At 43.7% G+C, this 26,036-nt stretch overlaps 1 protein-coding gene across 2 annotated transcripts; it reads right to left on the bottom strand.

The window, feature by feature from the left end:
* Nucleotides 1–17,184: 17,184 nt before the first annotated feature.
* PDCL3 (phosducin like 3) lies at nt 17,185–23,623 on the bottom strand. Of its 2 annotated transcripts, none has more exons than XM_051807017.1 (6): nt 23,542–23,623; nt 22,027–22,156; nt 20,779–20,869; nt 19,974–20,117; nt 18,911–19,119; nt 17,185–17,599 (listed from the first exon to the last, which is right to left on the bottom strand). In XM_051807017.1, exons 1-6 carry the CDS (start codon nt 23,545–23,547, stop codon nt 17,457–17,459), a joined length of 723 nt encoding a protein of 240 aa, XP_051662977.1. In that variant the 5' UTR covers nt 23,548–23,623; the 3' UTR covers nt 17,185–17,456. The 2 variants fall into 2 exon arrangements, with proteins under 2 accessions (XP_051662977.1, XP_051662976.1); XM_051807016.1 differs by lacking the exon at nt 23,542–23,623 and adding an exon at nt 23,233–23,340.
* Nucleotides 23,624–26,036: the final 2,413 nt, after the last annotated feature.

Below are 26,036 nucleotides of genomic sequence, written 5' to 3'. Positions count from 1 at the left end.
AAATAGTTATAGGAGATGGTCTGTCCTTTCCTGTAGCTCAAAGTGGTGGTGTCTGTCTTTCAGTGAGTCCTGGCCCTGCCTCAGGGAATCTCTCTTGTCCTCCCACTCTGTGTTGTGAGCATACATCCCCCATCAGGCGTCCTTGCTGTGTGTTGGGGTTGCTTTGCTTCCAGAAAACCTCACCTTTGAGCCATATTGGGACCTACTGGAGTACCCAGCTCTCCCTGAGCCAGCACAGGGCAGGTGGGTTTTCCCTGGTGACCTGAGAGCACAAACCTGTCTCATGGCACCAGTGGCCCTAGCATTAACAGGCACCACTGTCAAACATACATAGACAAAGCTGTTTACAAACATAAAAGCAGAGAACATCGGGAGGGTATTTGAAGAGGGATTTAAGCCATGCAATTGTTGAACAGTGATAGGAATCAAGAGCAATGTTGCAGTAACTGTGATTATCAGAGATAGTCGTAAGTAATCATTAATAGTGAAGTGATATTTCTTTCTTGACTGGCTGATGCAGTTGAGAAAAAAAAAAAAAAAGCCCAGATGAGCCCCTGGGAGCAGGAGCCCTTCTGGTTGCCAGGTTCTATTTCAGACCTTGATCACAGCCCAACAGCTAGTCTACTGTTTTCTAACTGGATCAGTGGATGTAAGAAAAGATATTACTTCTGCTAACAACCCTCATCCGGCTAAAGTGGAGAAATCAAATTTGCAGTTCTGGGATAGGCTGTTTGTGAATAGCTCTGATTTTTTTTCCTGCTGGGAAGTGACCTCATCCAACATGAAGTACATTGCTGTAGCTTGCTAACCTGTAAGTCTAATTGGTATTCTGTAAAAGTCCTCACAATGCCATTTAGTTAAAGCAAATGTCAGAAAACATGAACTCCTGTCTTCTTTGTGAAAATTCCTCCAAAGGAAATTGCAAGAACCGAAACTGCACAAATGCTACCTCTCAGCATAGGCTGCACATCCAAGCACTTAATCTGGACTTTTGAAAACAGGGCTGTGCAATACAAGCTTCAAGATGTTTACTTTCCTAAGTTTCTTTCTGGCCAAGAAGAATGACTTAATTCACAGGGTGGTCCAAGCTTTGTTTTGTGTTCCTAGAGCCCAGATGCCCATTTGGAGACTAATCTCATGAGCCATGTGGACACAGCACCTCCCCAAGCTGAGGGTTTGGCTGCACTTAAGCACGGTAGAAAGCATTAGGAACTGCTGGACTTCATCCAGGGTGCTAACAGCTGCTCCCCATCACCTTCCATCCCACCACACAGTCACAGTAGAAGCACAGCTAAACCAGATGGAATCAGCCCACGGGCTGGATTTGGCCTCCGGTTGGAACTGTCTGACTTCATAGCTTGGAGCTAATTAAGCTAATGATTGATTATTAGGTGGCACTTCTTTTCTAGAATGATGTTAATATCATCTGTGAAAATTGTGGCAGTTTTACTCCGATGGCTGCTGGGTACCTTACCTAACTTTGGATTCCTGTAAGTTAGGCATTGAAGCCTGAAGTGGTCACTCAAAGCTCCCTATATAGATGACACAGGGAAATGGGTATCTCCGGAAGGTGAGTAGTCTGACCTCCCTTCACTAGGTCTTCTGTTTTTCCCAACAATTACAAAGGGAGTAAAAGTCTGGCTGGCTCAGACTTGAACACTTTTACCTTTAGATACCTAACTCAAGGCAGATGAATCTCCCACTCAGGAAGGCAGATTAACAAATCAATTATAAACTTTCACTAGCCCCTTTCTCCAAAAACTAGCCCCTAAGAAAGCTAATAAATAAGTAGGATCCTCATTCAAAAAAAAAATCCCTCTGCCCTATATGTGCAAAAATAAAGATTGCAGTCTCTGGAGTACGGTGATTTTCTGGCCCGTTTCTGGGGCAGCCTATTTTCCTGTACTCAAGAGCCTTCCGTTTATAAGAAAGGGTAGCAAGCCTCCACTGGATTTTCCTTTTCCATCCCCTTTAAATAAGGAAAGCAGCACCTTCAGTGAGCATAGGGATCCCTATGGCCCACATCTCCCTCGGTTGTCCATCGCTTGCCGAGCATTTCTGCTGTGCACCCCAGCTGAGAAGCCTGCTCCTCCCAAGGCTTGTCATAGGGCCTCCAAAATCCAGCCCTGCCTCCCTCACCTGGGAGCTTCTTTCCAGAAATTTCAATGGAAAAACTGGAGAGAAACCTCACTCACCTCAGTACTTCTATTTCTCCCTCCTTGACAAGAGAGCTTTCAGATGGTGGACAGGTATTGAATTTCTGTATGCCTGAGCCATACGTGGTGCGAAGCAAGGTTAATAGATTTTTACGGCCAGAGGGAGTATTCTGATCACCTCATCCGACCTCCAGCATCACACAGGCCAGAGGCAGGAGCTGTAATTACAGCAAGTTTCCAGCAGAAATGAAAGAACACAGTCCGGACCTAATTGTCCTGCCAATCACATGATCCCGCGAGTCCCCACATTCTTTGACCCTCAGTAATTTCGCTGAGGAGAGTTTATAATCACAACGTGTCTCAACATGCAGCTCGTGTCTTGTGCAAGACTGATGTCTGTGGCTTCAGAAGAAGAAGAGAAGAAATCCACATGTAGCTTCCTGTGAGCGGAGTTTTTCGTTTGCTTTTTATTTTTTCTGCACAGAAGGCTAAAAAAGCAAAAGGTAGGTGTAGCTTTCTGCTTCCCTGACAGCTCCTTGCAGCTGTGCTACGCTCTCTCCGCTGGAGCGAGGCTGAAAGGTAGCGTCTCAACTCCTGTCTATCTGCAGGGCAATTAACAGTGGCTGTTGGCCCCTTGACCTCTTGTCTGATGATACATCTTCAAAAGCATTTCTATGCAGTTCCAGGCCACAAATACCCTCTAAGACAAATTCATAAGACCTACTTTTAAAAGTATCTAGAGGGTGAGGAAACAGTTACCAGGCAGACTTATTGCTGGGTATTTTTCTTTTCAGATACATGAATAAAATGGCAGTCTGGTTTAAGGAAACTTGGACCAGAGAGTGTTTAGACACGACTGCAATTATTCCATGGAGCTGGCCTCATGTAAGCTTCTGCATTAATGAGGGATCATCTCTATTTGCATCAGTTTGCCAGCAGCACGATCAGCAAGCAATTAAATTCTAACAAGCACAAGGCTTGCAAGAAGACTCTCCCTGCACACAAACAAAGGTTGCTTGGGCTTGAAACTAACGAAACAGGGGGATGTAACTCTCCTTTTCTAACCCAGCCAGCCTCTAATAGATATGGATTTTTTCCAGTTAATACAGTGGCGTGTCCTTATCAATTGCTATGTCATCAAGTCCTATGGAATGTGTAAATTCTCCCTCTGCTGGAGTGTAATCCTATTTGGCAGAGCATTACGAGGGCTGTACCAAGGGTGATTGAGAGGTCGCAGCAGAGAAGCAAGAGGGAACACTTGCCAGCATGTTTTCAGCTGCAGGGGCCAACTTGGCAATCTTTTTAACATCTCTTCCCATTTCCATCCTCTTACATTCCAGTTCAGTGTTCAGCCACCATCTAGAGCAGGTGTAACTCTCCTTTTTGGATTGCCCTGATAATACTCTCAGAACCACCTTTGGCAGTGCCAGGCTCCCTGAAGAAGGCAGTGGGCAAATCTGCCTTCCTCACTTGGAAGATCTGGAAAGAGGTGAGCTTTCCAGAGAGCAATACTGTTCCAAGTGCCTCTGGGTAAGTCAGTGGCTCAGAGCTGCCAAGTGAAGTCCAGTACTGAAACCTACAAACATCTCCTCTTTACATTCTGTTGTTTTTGTACTACTTTCTAATGTCCTAATACTGATATGCTTTGTAGATCTTAGGAGACTATGATATTTAAAGTTTATAAGATGTAGAAAAGCATTAATAAAAACTTTATTACTTTCTTTTTCAACTTGCCATTTTACCAGTAGCTGAATTTCCAGGTGATTAGTTTCCTCTAAAATGTCATAATAATGCCTTTAACTCCCAAGGTCATCTGTTCCTTTCCTTTGCCCAAGAGGAACAGATGCTTAATTCCGTTTCGAAGACTCCCGATGGGGTCTGTACCATGTCTCTTCAGATGATCCTGTCCAGTACTTCATTTTCCATCCTTTTAGAAAGCTTTTTCATAATGCCTAACTTAAGTTATTCTTGCTGCAATATGAACCCATTATTTCTTTTGCTTTTCACAAGGGAGAAGAAATTTTTCCTCTTCTCTCAGCAGCAGTCTTTTGCATATTTGAGGAATATTGTCATTCTCCCTTCCCTCATTCTTAATCTTCTTTCCTTTAAGAAAAGCAATCCAAATGGTGTAATTCTTTCTGGTAGGTCGTGATTTCAAGCTCTCTGATCCTTCCTGCAGCTCACTTCTGGATTCACTCCAGCTGGTCTGTATCTCTCTGGGATGTAGTGCCCAATGCTACACGAAGTACTCCAGCTGAGACATTATCTCTGCTGAATAAAACAGACAAGATGGTGTATGAGTTTTCCGTGCTACATTTAGTAATTTCCAGAGAATCTACTTTTCTACAAAGAGCAATAGACTATCCCTTTGATCCTGATCCAAGTAGACTTTCTTACTAAAGAAACTGGGAGAGAGAGAAATTAATGGAAATCAAAACTTACTTTGAATGTGTCTAAGAAAAGAATACATTCTTAATCCTGTGCATGGTGCACCAGATACTCTTCCATAAACAGATATTCACTGAAATGTACTGGCAGAACAAGTTCAGGAAGTTAAAATAAGAAGGTTTAGCTGCTAGTGGGGAATGAGATCTTGTCTTTGCCCAGTAATCTTGTGTAGACAGCAATCCTTAGTCTCAGTTTTCATGGCTCCCAAAGTTACCACTGTTTTAGAGAACCCTGGAATATAGCACACAGTATCAAACGAAGCAGTGCAACCAAGGTAGCTGTTACTTTTTTTTGAAAATACTAGCTTAGGATCTAGTTTTTCTTCACCTAAGCTTGTGTGCTTTTAATGATTCTCATCAACAGTAAGAGTCAGTACATCCAAAGCTCAAACAGTGCTACTTAAATATGGATGAGGTTTTACCAGAGACCCTTGGATAGCAGCATGGGAAGGTGTTTCATCTGGGGGGTAGTAAAGATGACGTTCACACCACTTGCCAAGTGCCTCAGGGTCCTCACATAAAGCCTACATACCACCATCCTCCTTCCCTGCAGAGGCAAAACTGCCATGGCATCACTGTTGCTCAGCCCTGCTCATACAGGCAGAGCTGCTGAGCCTCCAGGTGGTGAGCGGCCGAAACCCGCATCTGCCCCGCCATCCCCTTCCCTGCAGCCTGGGGGGCTGGTACCCAAAGCCAGATGCAGCTTTTCTGCCAGCAGCCTCCAGACGTGGTCAGCCTGGAGACCCATGTGTCCCTCTGCAGTGTGTGAATGTCACATTTTAGCAGAGATTATTAGTAGGCTTTGTCTGACTGACAAGCACTTGTGTTTTGCCTTGAATCTTCGAAGGCAGCAGGCAAGGGGGCAAAGAGCACTAATAGAATTCTTCAGTGTCATTTTAATAGGATCACTGCTTTGTGCTAGCTATTTTTTCTTCTCTTTATCTTTTTCTGTCCTCTGCTAGCCTCTGTGTTAATGCCCTCTGGTGATACTGAATTCTTTCCAAGTTTCTAAAAAAAAAAATCCCACCAGCATTAATTATTGTTCCGGGAGGATATCTTCCCTTAAAGATGGAAGGTTTTTCTGAAGCCACGTGTCTAGATTGTCTTCCCTTGGGACAGAAAGAACAGTTAGCAACTCAGTATTTCCTAAAGGAAACTCACAGATCGTGTAGATAATACAAATGACCCAGTTGCCCTGGGAAGGGAAGAACTGTCTTGTGTGTGGCATGTTCCATATGCTATCCATCCACCTTCCTCAGTTAATGAGGCTCAGACTTCTTCATGCTGGTCAAGATAAATATAAAACTCCCTAACCCTGAAATCACCATAGTGAGGTTGCCATGGTAAAAAAAAGGTTCAGTCCATCACAGATTATGCTAAAACCTGATACAAAGAGAGACACTGGCATTGCATTGAAAAACATGCCTGTGATCTTCTCCAAATTACCATGATCTAGGTACAGTTTAGATTTTTTAAAAAATTCTGTTCTGTTCATTTTTCTAACAAGATACATTGGGATTCCGCCTTATGGGAAGATGTTCTGGGAACAGGGCTGGGATATTGGAGCTTCCTAAACATCTACTTCAAGTATTGATGCTGAGCCATGACAGAAGCAGAAATCCTTCTCCATATCTCTTGTATTAATGTTTTGTGACACGATCTGCAAAAAAAAAGGATATCTCATCCAAAATCAAGATCCCAACTCCACATTACAGTTCTACTGTTGATAACCAGGCAGCTTAATTACCTTCCAGAGTGATTATGCAGCTGGGTTATTTAAGGTTTGAAAAGCTCTATGGAGGTTCTAATAACAGAATGTCAGTCATGTACAGGAATAGAGATGTATTGGGTGCTCTGTCCATGGGCACAGGCAGTAGGTTTATATGGGCACTGCATGTATATGAACCCAGAAATTTCTTGGCCCACTGTGCACACACATGCCTTTCATGTGTCCTTGGAGACTCCTTCCGCTCCATGTGAACAGCATATTTTGTGGATTGTGCCTGCAGATTAGAAAACTAATCTTAGAAACCTAAACTGCAGAATCCCACCTGGGCAGGGCTCTGAAAGAGAGGGCAAACTGGCCAGTCCATCTCAAGGAACTTCACTTATTGCTCGGTAATTCTTTTTTGTTCTCTTCTGAATGACTATCCCCATTCCAAGCAATAAAAAAACAACCAAGACACAGAATCCTGAAATCTCACAGAACAACACTACAGCTTTGCAAGGCGCACCATTAGATGCTAAAATTTGAAAGACCACATATCCTCCTTGACTATAAGGAGAGATATCCATTCCTGTCACTCTCATTACTAATGGATACTATGGTTACTATTGGATGCTCTGTGCTCCAGCAGTTCAAGGTTGGTTCTCTTTGGCCACTTCTTAGTGTGTCCATCCAGAATCCAGTTATGACTTGCAAACTGTCCAGGTTTTATTACTTCCCTCATCATCATACTTGATGAGGGGTTAGTGGCCAGGAAAAATGGGGGTCAGCCTGGGAATTTTCTTCTTTTGCAAACAAAGTTTCAAAGCAATACTGTTATGCACAAACATGTCTTCGGGAAGAACAGAGGAAGGTGAACCCATGAAGATAAGCTGGATCACCACCTGTAGCAGAGTTGGGACAAGAGCCCTATAAGAAGGATCACATTAGGATTAAAATCCCTCCCAGTCTGCTCATGAGTGATAGACACTGAAAAGGTCCTCAAATGATTATGCGCTACTGTTCGTGCAGGTGAGGGATGCTTGACTCTCAGTTACTGAGTGACACACAGAACGGTGCCTTGATGTGCCCTCACCAAATCTAGAAACTAGTTTTTGCTAATGGAGATGGCAGGTTTTGCTGCTCTCCTGAAAAGGCCTCTCCAGTGCCTCTGCACAGTTTCTCAAGGGAGCAGAGCTGCAGCAGGATACGCAGTGGTGGCAGCTGTGTGGCAACATCCTTGCATATGGCTCAGCTACAAGGAGACTGAGTGAGTGCTGCTGCTCTGCAGTGCCTACCTAGGGGACAGATGTCTGCAAGGACTGGGAAGAGGTTCTCATGCCTCTTTCCAAGCTGTCTTTCCACCAGGGTGGCAGCCACACACCCAGAGTGGTACCTGCAATGCAATGTAATGCCAAGGTAGAGACTTGATCAGCTCAAGGCTGATCAGAAAACTGAAGATCTGTGAAGCAATTCTCACATATTTGCATAATCAATTTGGATTGCAATTTATCAGTATTGTTTCAAACCAAAACAGTATCCAATACAAACTTTGTTGTTGTTGTTGTTGTTTTTAAGTTTCTGGGTCTTTTTTAACACCTCTGACAGATATTAGCCCTCGGATTCTTCAGTCAAGACAGTTTTCTCAGTCTAGAGGTGTCCACTCCTGGTCCATGGTGCTCTCTACTCTCTAAGTCAGGTAGGTCCTAATGTGTAACCCATGAAGCTCACCCAGTGAAAGTCATTTATTTATGCCGACGTTTCTCCAGAGAGATGTAGACAATCCTAGAGAAAGACATGGAAATGATTTTGCTTCAGACAGGAACAGAACATGAAACTGGCACACTTCAGTCCTGCGAAGACTTTCACGTATCTCATGCACTAAGATGGGACTGCCTTGCTACGGACAGGCTAAGCCTATTCCTCAGTCTTTTGGATTTGGATCCAAGTTGTCTCTGGAGACTGATGTAGATGTAATGTTTTCATGGACAAGATGTCTGGAGCTGTGGTGATGGGTGAATCAGATATGTGTACAGTCCACTATTGTGACTAACATGGTGCAGATTTATTCTTCACAAAGAACAGTCTTGCAAAGTTAATACTAGAGACACCATGTTTATGTGCAATAATAGTCAGATGAGAATGCAGAAAAAACAAGCTGTTGTCTGGTGCATTCAATGAAGCTGTTAGAAACCTGTTGGACAGGTTTACACGTACGTGCAGTAAGACTCATTTGAACATAGAGATGGCGTGCACATCTCACTCTGTGTATTCACAGAGACTTCAATCCCACACACAGAAGAATTGAACATCTCAAGTGCTGCCATTGATATTTCACTGAGGCCAGCACTATGTCTAAAAGTACACAGACTGTAGCAAGCAAGGAAGGAAAGGCCCTTTTCATGGAGAACATTGCCATCTTGTGCTCAATTGCATTTACTTTCTGCCCGGCTTGTGAGAGATGAGAGATAATACTACAGAAGTTGTCTCTCTTGAGAACTCCGTGATGCCTGAAGCAGAATTCAAGCCCTTGAATGAAGAAGTCTCCCCAAATAGCATCAGCTTGTTCCAGTCCTCAAGCAATGATAACAAAATCTGAACTGCTTTCTGAGTAGCATTTTCCCTTTTTGTCTTGCAAAGCACTTAATTAACTCTATTTAATGAAGAAAGCCAGCTGTATCACAATGAAATCAATAAAATAGTGGAAAATCAGAGCTGAAAAAGTATTACAAAAGGGTTTTTACTTAAGTGGAATAGCAGCATTTACTCACAGACTATCTGCAAGTGCTGGCAGCCATGCAGACTCACGGTAAGTATAGCAACAGTAGCGACCTACTGTGCAGGAAAATCTGATATAGATGGACAAATAGACAAACCTATGACTACTGTAGTGTAGCATTTACCCTCACATAGTGCTTCATAGCTCACTGCAGATGTAAATTACAAAAAATCTTGAAACACCAATATATGGTCAGTAAACACAAACATGAATTCTTCTGGTGAGGAATATGAGACCCAGAGAAGTCATGTTGTTTATGTTAGGAAGAGCTGCCACAGCTGTAAAGGGAGAAGCTGATCCCATTTCCATTCCTCATCCATGACCATGTCCTTTCTAAAACACAGAGCAATGTATATCACAGTAGCCTGGAGTCCTCCTGCAGGGGAGGCACCCCATCCCCCAGGACATACAGACCATTCTCAAGATTTCCACACTATGCTGCCTCCATCCATACTGTTTTGGTCATCACCTGCATGTGGGGAGCTCTGTTCCAGGTTAACTTTTTGTCTTGCTGCCAGCAAAGCTGGAGGGTGAGACACTGATTCCAAGCACTTCCTGGATCCTGATGGGCCTGAGCACCCATCCTGTGTAACCCCATCAGCTGCTCGCTCTCAGTCAGGATCCCATCCTCATTTTGTTTTGCATATGCTTCCCCTTTGATGGGGTAATGCAGTGAAATCTACCAGCACTTACAGGGAAAAGGCATCTCCTGTGTCACCGCACAAAGGTTCCCCATTCCAAGGGGTCCTTTGCACCAGGGGAAAACTGCTTGGCCTTTTGAGGGGAATTCTATGGAGGGAAGCTGAGACTACAGAAAAGTCTCACTTTCCCTCTGCCCACTTTTCAAGCAATGTAATGCCTGTATCCAGCTGAGTGCCTCAATCTCCAGGGCATCTGCATTTCAGAACTTGGTGCATGAGGCACAACCCAGGGGATACAGCAGGACCTGGTTTGTTGGATAACTCCTTAAGGAAATCCCATGTGCTCCACATGACTTGGAGCAACAGTTATAGTTGGTGCAGATTTGATGGAAGCATGCCAATATTTTAGCTGGGAAGATATCCACATGCTTCCTGGTTATCCTACCACCAGGACAGGAGAACAGGTGTTTGTGTGTTTTACAGAGGTGCAACCATTTTCCCACCAGGAGTAGATTGAGGTTGTAAAAGCCTGAAGTGTCAGCAATTAGTCAGCAAAAAGAAAAAGAGATATTTTATCTCTCTTTCTGCCTTTTCTATATCTGCATTCAACATGGGACTGCTACTGATAAGCCAGTGATGGAATTGTTATTGAGCTATTTTTAAAATTGCCCTGATAACTCTTTTATAATACAACACAAATGCACAGGGCAGTAGCTAACTTTGAAAATGACAGCAAATAGTACTGTTAAATTGAAAGTGCCGTTTGATACATTAATGTAAAGACAAAGCTCATCCTATCCCCTGGGCTGGATCTGTAACATATGCCAGATGACACAATGCCACTAGCGTTTAATGTGTCTTATAAAACTGGATATAAACAGCTCCTTTCACCTGAAAGATTCATAGCTTTTTCTGAGCTAACGCTAAAGACAGCTTATTAGTATGCAAATAATACAGCAGTATCTTTTCCTGACTTGAATTGCACATGATATTTTTTTTTACCAATCAACTTTACTTATTGAAAACCTGCCTGATTACTGCTCTTAGCGGAGCTTACTCGCAGTCTACCCCCCAACATTTCTCTATGGATCAGAGCATCCATGTTTACCTGACGTTTTTCTTCCAATACACAGAAGTCAGGGATGAAGTTTTCATGGGTCTGCATCAAAATTCTCCTCTTGGTCTGTGATTTAATGCTGTCATCCACTCAGTGCACAGTCTCCAGCTAAACACAAGAAGTCCATTCTTTGAAAAGAACAGTCCTTCTCACAGTGCATCCCAACACCAAATATCCCTGAATCTTCATCTTAATGCAAGCTCTCAAATTTTACTTTTTACTTTTACTTCCTCACCTTTACCCTTCTTCTCTAGCAATGGTCAGGCTTCTCTTTTAAGCCTCTCATCTGAGCTCCTTTTATCCTGCCTGTGCCTCTTGCCCTTCATCTCTTCCACTGTCTCAAGGGCTCTCCCTCTCCCTTTCTTCTCAGAGGGAGTAAGAAGACAAGAAACTTCTTTAAGCACTTCTTCCAGGATCACCCCTTTGATTTGGACTTAGTTCACCCCACAGGGTCTGGTTCACATCTCACTTCTCAGCACTATTAAGCTTGCTAGATAGACATAATCAGAGGGAATGCACCTCAACGGAAGAAGTTTGGGGATGTTAACCAGACAGGAAACCCAACTCCACATTTTGCATATTGCTACATCCCACCAAACTTTTCACCCTTTTACCACCAGCACTTTCTTATTAAAGAATATAGTCAATGCCTTAATGCTGTGGCAGAGATCAATCTTTGCAAGTGTCTGTTTTTAGGCTTCTCTGCCATGGAGGCAGCCCTCACAATTTTTCTTCTAATCACCTGGAGCCAGGAACAACTAAACCACAGGAAGTGATAGTTTGGAAGATCCAGGACATCCTTACTTTCAGCTTTACATAACAGAAATAATCTGCATATGAACAGATAATTAATGAAGTTTCCCAACACATTAGTACAGCCTGTACTAATTCAGAAGGATAAACTACAACCAGGCAAAAAGAGTTCAATAGCTGGCTCTGCTGCCCTCCTTGTAAATGAAATATCCCATCGATATTGAGGGGAGTGGGATCAGGATGACGTGCAATAACAGAGGTCATTGCCATTGTGGGGGTAGGCAAAGGCTGTCTGAAGAACCAAGACTTGCTTTTGCTAGTACATGACGTAACTTTTGCCTTTACAAGAAGCATCTTTTGTAGGAGGCGTGTTTTAGGGATGCTGGGTGAGGCACCCTGGGAGATGTAGTCCCAAATGTACTCCAATAGACAGGGGCAGTGAGATACCCTCGGTGATTGGTTAAGGGAGTCACGCGTTGCTTTGAAGTGCACATAAAAGGTGGTGTTTGCTTTCAATAAACGGATTTAGTGGTTGGAACATCAACCAGCTGGGTGTATGTGGGTTTATTATTTATTATATTAATAAAGCCATAATCTTTGAGTTTGAATTGTTCAGTATACTGGAATACAACTTCTTATAGTAGACATATTGAACCAGATGCTTACAAATATGCATCATTACATTCATCTCATTAACTGTCCATTAATACCTGTTACATTTTTATCATACCTCAGTTTCATCAGTCAGCTCAGTAAATTAAAATTAATTTCATGAAGTCATGAAAAATTTGGCATAGTGTCAAGAGACGAAATTTTTAACACAGTATATGAAAACAAGTCAGATCGTTCATCAGTCTCCCACACAAGCCTGGAGAGTCGTTGGCTGCTTGGATTTTCATTTTTTAATGGTTCTGCCTTCCACAGGAGGGAACCAAGCCTTTCCCTGCATCACAAGAACCATCTACAATTAGACAGACCTAAGAAGTTCAATACTTCTTTTTAGTTCTGTGAAGAGCTAAGTACATCAAGAAAATACTTTATACCTTCTATGATCCTTTGACAACTGAATTAGCTAAATGGGATTGAAATGAGGAGAGATTTATAATGGGCTGTAATGAAAAATGGGTTCAACTGCCTTCCAAACAATTGACAGGGAATATATTAGTTTTAGCAATGAAGGGGTTTAAAAGAACAGAGAAGGGAAAGCATTCCCCTTTGATCTCAGTGAGAGCAAAATTTCTTTAGACATAATATGCTGAAAAAGGTTCATATAATGATGGGAGAAATCGGAGGCAGCAATCCTGTAAACAGTGCTGAGGATTGTACGAGTTACTGTCCTGTGTACTGCTGTGAGAGCATCCTGACTTGTCCCACACTGCAGCGGTGCTAGCAGATGGTCAGAGGGGGAAAAGTAGCCTTTGCAAAACAAGAGCAAAGCCTTTGCAAAAGCCCTTTGCAAAACAAGAGCTCGTCCAAACTAAGTTACTGAGGTTTCTATTAGAAGTCTCATTTCTCATTGCTACACAGCCTGTGAAGAAGGCAACTTCCCTAGATTTCCAGAGGATGACAAATGATTGTGAACTTGAGTTTATAATACAAGAATAAAAAGTACACCTTAACTTTCATGAGAATTGCTGTAAGTCAAAGCTACTTTCTTCATGAACTCTATAAAGACAAATATTGATGTTCAGATGTCATGCTGTTATGGCTTAGCATCGTGTGCCTATCCTGTACACTGATCCAGCAGAGTTGGAAGCACACACCCAGCTTTCTCATCTAAGTTAAATTATTCCTGGCACTGAGGCCAGCCAAATACTTACCTGAGCACATTTGGGAAGGGAGGTGATAGGACAGCTTCAAAGAGGAGGCAGGAGAGGCTGAACTGGGTCCTGGGAAAGAAGGACCAGGCCAAAACAGGTACAGGATAGCACAGGTATTCAAAGAACAGTCCCTCATTTCACCTCATGCAGTCACAGTCCTGTGGACACTTCTGCCTACCTAGAGGTCCCTGACTGTGACTGGATTAAGTACCTGGAGAAATGTCAGCTTAACCATGGCCTTACCCTGCTTGCACAACACCTGGCTCTCCGTCTGCATGTGTAATTGATGCGAAACACTAGCCTCCATGTTTGACAGGGTTCTGTGAGTGCATATTGTGACTGCAAGCAGATTGGGAGTGGGAAAAAATCAGAGTGGTGACTTATCCAGATCTGGGCAACCTGCCATGAACTAATGACTCCTCACATAATTTGGGTAAGCAGTAGACTTCAGACCCTGAAGAAAATTCTTTTTATTACTAATTGTGCACTTACATTTCACACAAAACTCTCCAGAGTGACTGTCCACTAATGGCAAATCATCTGCCCCCGTCTGTAGCCCAGGGCTACTTTTCCCCCTCCGACCATCTGCTAGCACCGCTGCAGTGTGGGACAAGTCAGGATGCTCTCACAGCAGTACACAGGACAGTAACTCGTACAATCCTCAGCACTGTTTACAGGATTTCTGCCTCTGATTTCTCCCATGATAGCTAACAGAAAGGCCCTTCTCACATGGATAAGAAGTGAGCATTGATCTGACCACAAACTGTTGACAAGCTGCAAAAATATTGATAGTGTATTTAGCAACAGTGCCCCAAGCCTTGGCAAATGAGAGTTCACGCTCTCCAGTTATTTTCACTCATTATATTGTCCCATTCTGCAATGTATATTAATTGGTTGTTTTGGTTTGCTATTTAGCAGACAGCTTCCTTTCAAGCTAAAGCTCATTCCCCTTAACTATGTGTTTCCATAGCTTCTGCTCTGCCAAAAGGTTAAACAGACCTCATTATCCATTTCCTGCAGAGACCTAATTTCTACAAAAGGCCTTGAGCAGGGCAATATGATTGGCAGGAAAAAGAATAAGGTTACATGAAACTGTTTTCACACTTAGCCAAATACTAAGAAGCATAGACACCATTTGAAATTATGCTCCATATGGGTCTCGTCAGCTGGGCAGGACATTCAGCTCCTCTGGTTTGTGATGATTCTTGCATTTGCCCCTTCCAGCATGGCATCCTCCAACATGTCAACAGATTAAGCAGTTTAGGATAAAAGACAGTATCAAGTCAAACTGTATCCATTTCTCCTGAATTGCTGTACCATGTACAGACTATTAAATGGCAAGGCAGCCCCTGCTGTAGCCCTGACAGCAAGGAGCAGGCTAGAAGAGAAAGCCATCTCCCCCTCTCTTACCTAATCTCCCAGGCAGGCCTGGTCCACTTCTTGTGGAGGAAACACATAACCACTGCCTGGGGGCAAAACAGCAAGCAGGAAGCTTTTGAAGACAACTTGCAGAGTTTCTGGAGTAGAGGGCTTAAGCAACCTAGAATGGGTTTGAGTTACATACTCCAAACTGGGAGCCACAGACTGCAAGCTGGTAGGGCCTGGTCACAAAATGCACTCTATCCTTTGGCTTTCTCTATTGCTTAGCTCTAGCAGATCTATGGTTAGTATCCTAAGGATAGATGCCTGTCTCCAAAATACCAGTTCTCCTGATTGAGCAAGCTTTGGATCAAGCTCTGGCCAACAGACTTCTCTGTCTGCAGTTATTCTAGCTCAAGGTCCTGCTGCCTGTGCAAGATGCAAAGAACAGAAAACTGCCCTGGAACCAATCAAGCATTAGGACAATTCAAGGAGTCTTCATGCCTAGATATTTCCAAAATGCCCCAGGACAGAGCCTTCATCAGCCCCATCCAAATGCAGCAGTCACCCTACTTTGAGCTTCTTTCCTACTGAGGTCCATGAAGCATCAGTGATTTAGGAGACAGTGAAAGGGCAGCTGTAATATTATTCCTACCTCCACAGAAGTTCTGAAATGGAAGATAATAAAAGAGGGAATAATAGAAGTAGGAAAAAAGTATCCAAAGCATTGCCTACTTTTTAATTAGATTTCAAATTGAAGTTGCCACAGCAATGATACAAGATGAATTGCAGATTCCATCTCCCCTTCTGAGAAGGTTGGACAAACTTTAAACTGAGTTAACAAGAGTAGGGCAGCTGTGCCTGCATCACCAACCCAGATGGCTCAACTGCAAAAGATCTGGAGGGAGAGACTGAGGATGTAACATCCTCTCTACACACACCAGAAGGTCTTATTTCAGTTTAGCTTTAGGCTAGCTCTTTGGACCAACTTTCCCTTCAGGGGCTGCTCCTCAAGTTTCCTTCAAAAGGAACACAATCCATGTGCTCAGAGGTCACTCCAAAGCACAGTTAAATGAGAACAAGCTAAAGATAAGCAAAATATGCAGTGTAGGCTTCTATGGGGAGGAAGAGTTGTCACCTTCCTACATTGTACAAAGTTGTAGGTGAGTACAGTAAAGCATCAAGTCTGACAGCATTTGGGATAGCCCACTGTCATGAGAAGTGTGTTGCTATGTAATAATATTCAGGAGTTAGCAGCTTGTATTCTGCTGCATTTGGCTCACTTGCACAATGTTACTATTTCAGCTATTTCGAAAAAAAAAAAAAAATACGAAAAAGGAAAGAGGTAAGTGACATCACCATTCAGATCTCAGAGAGGAAGCTCTTTCCATTAGGATTTTACAACTTCACCTTAAGTTTAAGGAACTTCAATTTGTTACTTGGACTACACACTGATTTGTCTCAGGAGACAGGGTTCAGGAAGTGTGCTTCAAACTCCCTATGAACTAATACAAAACTAAAACGATAGATAAATATCTCTGCTTATTGAGTGTTGCATTCTGTACTATCCACCCACAGAATCCATCAGCAATATAACAAGATGACCTTGGGGCAGGCTTGTTAGCAAAAGCTCTTGGAGCTTGTTAGCCCAAGTGTAGGCAAATTGAAAGTGTAGGTGGACATTAAATCCAACTCAAAATAATCAAGCAGCTCCAAATATCAGCAGATCTATAATTAAGGTGGTATTTCAGTTTATTCTCCTCTAAGGTCTCAATTATTATTACTGTACCTAGAAGATGGAAGGGTTTCATAAAGAAAGACACGAGTTCTTCAATCATAATCTTCCCTCCCATCTGGCAATGACACCTCTGTAGTAACACATGGTAGTTCTGAGGTTGCGGAAGAAGTCAGCCAACAGATGACTCGTCCACACTTGAGCACCACCATCTCGAATTTTCTTTTGCAGTTATCAGGTAAAATGCTGCAGGAAGTTCAGTCCTTGTGAAAGGTAAAATACTACTGCTAAATGAAAGGGGACTCAGCACACCCCAGGAGATGCTGGCCATCACCAAGACGCTGGCCTCTCTTAAGATGTCTGGAGTCCCAGCTCATAGCTTTGTGTTGTCCCTCCTGCCAGCACCTCTGCAAAGGACCACACACCACTTTCAGTAGCACCCACATCACGGGTCACCTCCCCTACCTTTCCATGAAGTCCAGGTTATCAGAGGTCTATGCACCACAAGCTAAGAGACAGTCCATCAAAGTGCTATAACCAGTTACTTAAGATCAGCTACTTAGATTTCACTTCCACAATTTAAGCTTGTCAAAAACAGTGTACTTAAGGCCACTTCATATTTCAGATTTTTAAATAAGTCAGACATCTACTAAGAAAATAATAACAAGAGACTTCTGTTTCAACTCATGTCTGTATTTCAAAACTTGAGTAATATTTACTCAGGCTTCATAATACAAAATGTCTTTCAGCATCTTAAGTGAAGCTGCAATAAATTTTTTTTAGAAAACAAAAGCTTTTTTAGTTTCTAAAAGTTTCTAGATAAATGACTGTCTTGAAATACTGCCCTTCTTGGGCTCAGCAAGGCCTTGATGATCGTCTCCAGTGCTCGAGGTGGGAACACTGCCTGCAAGTGTACTGCATCAATCATGATACAGTCACAGGATTTAGTCATCCTCTGAGTCACTCTCTCCCCTGGCTGGGACACATGCCCTGATTGAAGACATGAGCTGGTCTTGGATCTGCTTCCTGGGGTTCTCCTCGAGGTCTGTCTTGATGGCACCCGACTCTGAAATCTTCCACTCCAATTCTGTGCAGTGCAAAACAAGACAGTAATGAATGCAGGGGAGCTAACTGGAAAAAGCCCACTCTTCATTCCCCAGCTGACTTATCACCCTACCATCACCACCACCAAACCAGGGCCCTGCTCTATTCCTCCCCTTCTTCCCAGCTCCTGCCACCCACACCTGCTCCAGCCGAGCCCTCCTTCCACAGTCCCTAGTGCTGGCACAGGTCTGAGGGTACTACTCTGGAGCCCACCAGTGGCATCCCCAGTGCCACTCTGCTCCCTTTAACCAGCAGTGCAAAAGAGGTGATAGATACACAGCAGCAGCTTTAGAGGCAACTATCCCAGCAAAAGTGAATTCTACCTTCTAATCACAAAAGACATGTTTGCACATCTACTGCCAGTGAAGGAATACTGCTCATACATTACAGCTTTTTCCATCCTATACTGAGTTCATCACAATCAGAAGAGGCTGGGAATAAATTTAGTGAGGGGCAAAAAAAATGTGGAAATTCAATTACACGTGTGAATTATAGGTATTTTTCAGGGATGTATCCTGCAAACAGAATTCACCCCTTTGCCTCTACATCACACACTGATTATTAGTTCCTTAATAAGATAGTAAAGAGAGACTTCACCATCAGAAGTAGGCCCAAACTGGACTGGATTGCTTCCCAGAAGTGGCAGAAAGTCAATATAACACATTCAGTCAAAACCTTTCTCCTACTCCTGCTAACAACCCTATCATCAAATCTTATTTCCTTCAGATATTGCAGAATAATGAATACAACCTCACACTTTCCTTAATCTCCAGTGGAAGTTACCTGGGCTCAGGGGAGAAGGAAGAAAGAAATAAAATAAAGTGCAGAATTTCAGTGTGTAGCTTTCTGTGATGACTGAATTAAGCTGGCTCAATCAGGAACAACATGCCATTGTCTTAAAAATGAAACAAGAAGCCCTACAATGCAATAGGCAAGCACCAGTTAGCAAGTGCAGATTATCATGTCACTGCAGGCAAGGCCAGTTCATGTACAACAGCCCCAAAGAACATCTGTGGGTACTGTTTACCCTTTAATATATTCAGCAAAATTTATTTCACCCAACACAGGGCATGAATACTTGCACACATGCAAGATAAATATCTATATGCTGGCTTATCAGCAACTCATTAGTTTTATAAGATAGCCTTAATCACATGTGGTTGAGCCATAAGGGTGAAAACCAAAATCTAATATGATTTTTAGTACCTCCCTTCTCCTCCTAAGCCTCACTTCTCTCATTCCCAGCAAAGCAGTTTTGCTTTTCCTTTGGAAGACTGGAGATGCAGACACTCACCATCCCTTGTCAGGTTCATGCCACCAAACACTAAGGGCCCAATGAACTGAGCTTTTATGTCTCCCTCCAGGTAGACAAATATTGTAGGCAGGTTCTTATCGGGGTAATTGGGAATGCAGGTGGTAGAGATAGCCTTGATGAATTTCACATCTCTGAACTTTTTTGCAAGCCCGCTCATATGTTGATTTATTAAGGCACAGAGTGGAATTCTGTAAAGAACAGCAACAAACACACATAAGGAAAAAATAAAAAGACAAATTAAACAGTAAACTGCTCCAGAAGAAAGGTCAGAAATATCAGCATGATGAGTAGCATTCCTGGAAAGATAAATATACCAGAAGCAACTTCTGAATACTTTTGTTGTCTGGTATTCCAGCATTCAAAGGAGGTCAGCATCACTGTAGATTTTGGTGGGTTGTGGTTTTTTGTTTTACTATATTAGTACTGCAACTCTCCCGTCTATCATACAGAGAAAATTGTTTATGATTTAAGCTATTTAGAAATCACATGAGCAAGGGTAAAATAAAAAGAAAAGGAGCTCCTGGAAGAAATTAATCAAGTGACCTGTGAATCAGTTAGAGACAATGAACAACAGCAAGTATTTATAATCCTTTCCAGGAAGCTCTAGCAACTTAACAGGCCTTTTTTACAAGTTTTTTCATCATGATAGCAGGACTAAAAACCTTGTTCACTCCATTTTTATGCCACTAGAAACCAGGCTAAATACACATAGTGATCCTTCTCATTCACAGCCCCTTGCACTTCATCTAAAATAATTTCCAAAGCTTGGGGATTTCAGTGGCAGTAGCTACCTCTATAGCAGCTGGTTGGTCCACATCATGCTGTCTTATATAGATGTATAAAAAAGCTCTATAATGATGTTACCATGAAGTGGATAAGTTAAGCAGCCTTGAGTCAACAGTACTGAAATTACTGATTTTTTTTTTATTATTCCTTAGAACATCAGAATCAGTTCCTTAATTCCACAGTAACTATACATGTGTCTTAAAGTATATTCAGCTACTGACAGTAAAAGTTTTAATGGTTAAAAACAAATTCTTACCCTTGTTTGTAGAGGTGCAGGACTACCCATATATCTTTTCCAGCTTTTGTAACCTCTTGAACATAATCTTTTCCTGAAATCTCCAAAACTTCCCCAAATTTATTCTTCATTTGAGCTGCTTTCATTTCTGCTAACCTTTGCTGCCTGAACAGCAAGGAATGGAAAAGACATCTTGTGAATAGATGGATTTTTTGATAGAACAACACTTGAAGGAGCTGGTTTGAAACCTAGACTTCAGAGGCACATTACCAACTTCTTCAAATCCCAGAGCAACAAAAGCAAAATGACATAGTAGACCTTCTTGTATTTGCACCGTAACTTAAAACCACCAACATAAAAGAAGTACAACTAAGTTTCATGAAACACTTTTTTCCCCTCATTTCTGGCCTCACCAGAATTTCTTCTGCAGATAATACACTACCCAAATAAATGGCAAAAACCATGACAGAGTTTAAGAGATAGAAGGAAACCAACACTGTAATTCAAATCTGCAGTACCTTAATCTCATTCACACAAAAATTAGGAAATCTTGGAAGTGATTTTCAAAGCTTTCAGAATCCCCAGCCATGCACTCAGCAGGTGCACATTATCTCTGCAAAACTAGGTTGTAGATAAAGGACAGTGAATTCAAATGCTGTTATCCTATTAAAGACACTTAGAAGCTCTACAAGAGACCAGAAACTCAGCCCCCTTTTTCCATCATCAGGCCTAAAAACATCCTTTATCTCTTCAACAATATCTCAAAGCATATAAAAGAAAGACCCTCCAATTATCATTAAAGCCAAATTCTGCTTGCTGCTCTGACCTGTACATTTCAATAGCTTTCTCATCTTCCTCATTAAATTCATCTTCATTCTCTTCTAGCTCTTCCAGAGTCATGTCCTCATAAGTTTTCACTAGAATAGAAGAAATATCAAATCACCAAAACCTCATTCCAGGATTAATACTCATCAATCAGCTCTTATCAGTCCAACAGAATTTATTTACTTTATTTATTTTAAGGATAGATTAATTGGAAATATGAGGTATCATAGAACGGTTTGGATTGGAAGGGACTTAAAGATCATCTAGTTCCAACACCTCCGCCATGGGCAGGGACACCTTTCACTAGACCAGGTTGCTCAAACCCTCATCCAAGCTGGCCTTGAACACTTCCAGGGATGGGGCATCCACAGCTTCTCTGGGCAACCTGTTCTGGTGTCTCACCACTCTCATAGTAAAGAATTTCTTCTTAATATCTATTCTAAACCTACTCTCCTTCATCTTACGGTCATTCCCCCTTGTCCTATCACTGTATGCCCTTGTACAATAGGAGCTACCCTTGGGAGCTAGAGTTCAATGATCCACGTGGGTCTCTTCTAACATAGGATATTCTATGGTTCTATTCTGCAATTCTAAAAAGTCCCTCTCCAGCTCTCTTGTCAGTCGCCTTTGGGCACTAGAAGGTGTCATAAGTTCTCCCTGAAGCCTTCTCTTCTCCAGTCTGAACAGCCCCAACTCTCTCAGCCTGTTGTCGTTATTGCTACTGGATTTTTAGAAAATGTTACACACTTTAGACATACGGATGGAAAGACAATGATGTAAAGGCCTCTGAGCTGAAGCCTACCTAGACTAGCACACAAGTACCTGCATGAGCTTTCAAGTTTGGCAGCTGCAGCAAAGATGTACCACCCCCCCCATCTGTTGTTCACTGGCCTGAACAATGGAGGAAGCATAGAACAGGAAACATCATGAGATAGTTTTACTTGCACATTCACCTGGCAGACTACCTGTGCACTGTTCTTATTTCAGCTTTCAAACATTGACTTTTATAAAAACACAGAGTCGACATCAAGTACAAAGCTTTCCTGTGCTAGAAGAACCCATGTTTTCAGGAATGTATTTGTTTGATACCATTAACAGATGATCACCCCAGATGAATGAAGCTGTAGTAACCCTACAGACTTGGAGAATGACACATAGCTAACAGCCATTTCTTTGTACAAGCTTCCCCCACGAGCCATTCCAAGGCTTGTCCTACTGCTGCTGGTGCCTGAGTTGGCTGGTCACTCACCTAGAGACTTCTGAAGGATGGCAAACTGCTCTTCTTCCTTTGCACGCTCCTGTTCCTCCACATTTTCCTTTGGAGGAAGGATACCTTTCTTGCGCAGGATGTCATTCCACTCTGTGTCTTTATTTGGGTCCTAGAACAGAACAACAAATGAATGCCATCTGTTCAAGGAGAACTTCGTCACTTTCAGAACTTAACACAGGCAGGCTCTTCGAGAGACACAACACGTTGCAAAACTGATAACTGAATGGATGGTACCAGAAAGTTACAGTGCACATCCTCCTGATGCTGAGGCTTTTTTGCAGCCCCAGACCAGTCACCTGAAGAGTGACTTTATTTTATTCCATTCTGCTCACAGCACATAGAGGAGGTCCTGGAAGGGTAGCAAAGCTTGAAGCATTGTAACCATTGTTCCATCTCTCACAAACTGAAATGAAAGGGGAGGAAATCAGCTGAGTGACAGAGAAGTACGCTGGCCAGAAGGTTCACTTAGCCTCAGCAGAGTAGGGCACCAAATCAACGGTCATTGCACTGGGAAGCACTAGTGACAAGATACACAGGGACCAGACCTAATTCTCAGTATATGGGAAGTCTCCTTGGTATATTCAAGTCAGTGTGACTACCTAAGTGCTTCGAGAGAAGCAAGCACAGTCTCTGCCGGCCAAGTCCATTGCTAGGGAATCAGATCTAAATCTATGGCCATGCTACTCCTGAAAATTAAAGAAAGACTCCACTGTGAAATAGCTGAAATAATCCTGCAAAACAAGGCCAATATGCACCTGAGTATTGTTGAGCTGCTCAACAGAAGATTCTCCAAGGTAGCCAGCAATTTAATTTTTTTTTAAATATATGAAATCTCAGTGATAAGCATCCACAGGCTGATTGTGGTTCCTTACTGTCTTGGCCTAACCACTTTGAAAACTGAACACACCTACTGCTTTGCTGTGACTTGTATGGGTATAGTTTACAATAGATCTGTTCGCAACTATATAGCCACATCTCTGCTCAGACCAAACCCCAGTACTTATGGACTACAGGCCGTGGGGAAGAGGAGAGGGGTAAGGGGGGAAAAAAAATAAAAGGAAGAAAACAAAGTAGCGCAAAAAAACCCAAAACACCAGACTTTTTTTTTTTTCTCCTGTCTCTGACCGTGATCAGTTTTCCCTCACCACGGCATTTCACTGCATCTACTATCGTTCACCAACATACCGATGCACTGTCTGAAACGCGCCCCCGCTCACTACAGTAGCGAATTAGATACCGCACTAGCAAAAAACAACAAATCACCACGAAACCAGGCATGGAGCTTCCGAGCAAGACCGCCCCATGACCGCCGCCTCCGCCCCTAGAAAGGGGACGAAACCGAGGTGCCCCACCCCGAGACACTCGGTCGGAGAGGGCGGCCCGTGGCTGCTGGCGAGGCCCGAGGCCATTGCGCGGCCCCAGCCCTTCGCCGGGCCGGGCTCCCCCCGCAGCACCGGCCGCACCCGGGCCTGCGGGGGCACCCCGGCTGCTCACCTGCATCCTGCCGGCGGGGCCGGGCCCGGTGAGGGGCAGCGGGGCCAAGGCCGGGCAGGGCCGGTCCCGGCGTGCGCGGCGCTGCCGGAGGAGGCGGCGCTCCCCGGCGGGGCGGGCTCAGGGCTGCTGCCGCTTCCCGGACCGCCTAATAAGGCTGGTCCCGGCGGTGTGGGGCTGGGTGGGGTCATTGGGGATTTAAAAGCATCGCAGAGTGGTTTGGGTTGGAAGGGATCTTAAAGATCATAAATTCCCCTGCCCTGGGCAGGGACACTTTCCACTAGAACAGGTTGCTCGTAGCCCCATCCAACCTGGCCTTGAACACTTTCAGGGATGGGGCATCCCCAACTTCTTTGAGCAACCTGTTCCAGCGTCTCACCACCCTCACAGCAAAGAATTTCTTCCTGACATCTAAACTAAAGCTCTCCTAGTTTAAAACAGTTCCCTGCCGTTGTATCACTATCAGCCCGTGTAAACATCTCTCTCCCTCTTTTTTATAAGTTCCCTTTGAGCACAGAAAAGTCCAGGTCCTGATCCTATTTGGGATCACACCTCATTTCCCGTGAGTGGAGCCCTGGCATGCTCACTGTGAAGAGCAGCTGTATTTAAAAACTCCCCCGGCTGCCCCCCCTCCCCCTGTGCAGGACCTCGATGCTCCCTGTCCCTCTGCAGGCACAAAGGAGTGGGTGCCTCATGAGGCATCCCGCGGCTGTTGGGTTCCAGTCCCTCTGGCAGCCATGGTGGGAACCCCCTTGTTCCCGGACTTGTGAGCAGCCATCCCCACGTGCCACTCCACAGAGTGCTGTGCTGCCATTCAGAAGGACCTTGACAGGCTGGAGGGATGGGCAGAGAGGAGCCTTCTGAAATACAGCAAAAGCAAGTGCTGGGTCCTGCACCTGGGGAGGAATAAGCCCATGCACAGACTGGAAGCCGACCTGCTGTAAAGCAGCTCTGTGGAAAAGGACCTGGGGATCCTTGGGGACAAAAGCTGTCCATGAGCCAGCAGTGTGCGCTTGGGGCCAAGAAGGCCAGTGGGATCCTGGGGTGCATTAGGAAGAGCATTGCCAGCAGGTTGAGGGGGGTGATTCTGCCTCTCTACGCAGCCCTGTGAGGCCACATCTGGAGTGCCGTGTCCAGTTCTGGGCTCCTCAGGACAAGAGAGACATGGAGCTCCTGGAGCAGGCCCAGGAGGGCTACAAAGATGATGAGGGAACTGGAGCATTTCTCATAAGAGGAAAGACTGAGCTGGGCTTGTTCAGCCTTGAGAAGAGATGACTGAGAGGGGACCTCATCAATGTCTCTTAGTATCTGAAGGGAGGGTGTCAAGAGGATGCAGCCAGGCTCTTCTCAGTGGTGCCAAGCAATAGGATGAGAGGCAACGAGCAGAAACTGGAACATGGAAGTTCCACCTGAACATGAGAGAGAACTTTACTGTGCAGGTGACTGTGCACTGTAACAAGTTGTCCAGAGAGGTTCTGGAGTCTCCTTCACTGGAGATATTCCAGAACTGTCTGGATGCAATCCTGTGCAATGTGCTCTAGGACAACCCTGCTTGAGCAGGGAGGTTGGACCAGCTGATCCACTGTGGTCCCTTCCAACCTTACCCATTCTGTGATTCTTCTCTTTCCACTTCATTGAGCCTCTTTTTATCTGTTTGCTTTTCTTACCTGGTTTATTTTTCCATTGACTTTTCTCTTATTTTTCTTTCCCTGGTCTGTTAAAAAATAAAATAAAATAAAATAAAACAAAATAAAATAAAATATGCAATCAAGCCTATATTATCTATTCTTAAAAGGCATAATTAGAAGTACTTCAAATATTGTTAGGATTGGGTCATAGCTTATTAGCATTACAAGGAATTTGTCTCTAGATAGTTACTTTTATTTTGAGTCCATATAAAGTATCACTCAGAAAACACTGAGGAGTGCACTGAGTGTGGTGACCCCAATCCACTTGGAATCAACACCCCATTCCACACAAATGGACACTTCTGCCCTTTCAAAGAATTGAGCAGACCTTTTGAGCTTCTCAAAAACATGCAGAAGAGGAGAGGAGGGAAGAGACCTGCTCCCACCTCCCTCCCCCTCCTTTTATGCTCTAGCCCAATGGACAGCATGCTCACCCAGAAAGGGAGAGCCCAGCTCTGAGTTCTTGGAAAAGAACTTCACATAATCTGCCAGCAGACACACTCTAAGAGTGTGTTTGCTCTGGACATGTGGAGAAACGAGTCTGACAAAGGCCTGAAATGAAAATTCAGAAGCCCCACTGCAGCACTCTATAACATCACAGGCATCCCATTAACATCCAGATATCCTGAAGTCTGCTGGTGCATTTACCCATGCTAAGTCTGGGTTACTGAAGGGAAGGCACAGCCAACTTTTATGTCTCTGAATTAGAAGAAATAATTGTGGTTTGAGAGGATATCAGTCCTTATAGTGAGTATTTGGATGCTCAGAGGGTGCCCCTTACTGCTTGTTTAGTGCCCTGAGGTGGTGGGA

This window comes from Manacus candei, unplaced genomic scaffold, assembly GCF_025592945.1.
Source record: "Manacus candei isolate 608988 ecotype Guabito, Panama unplaced genomic scaffold, ASM2559294v1 h1tg000069l, whole genome shotgun sequence".
NCBI classification, from domain to species: domain Eukaryota; kingdom Metazoa; phylum Chordata; class Aves; order Passeriformes; family Pipridae; genus Manacus; species Manacus candei.
The sequence above is the reverse complement of the archived record's forward strand: the minus strand, read 5'-3'. Positions and strand labels throughout refer to the sequence as shown.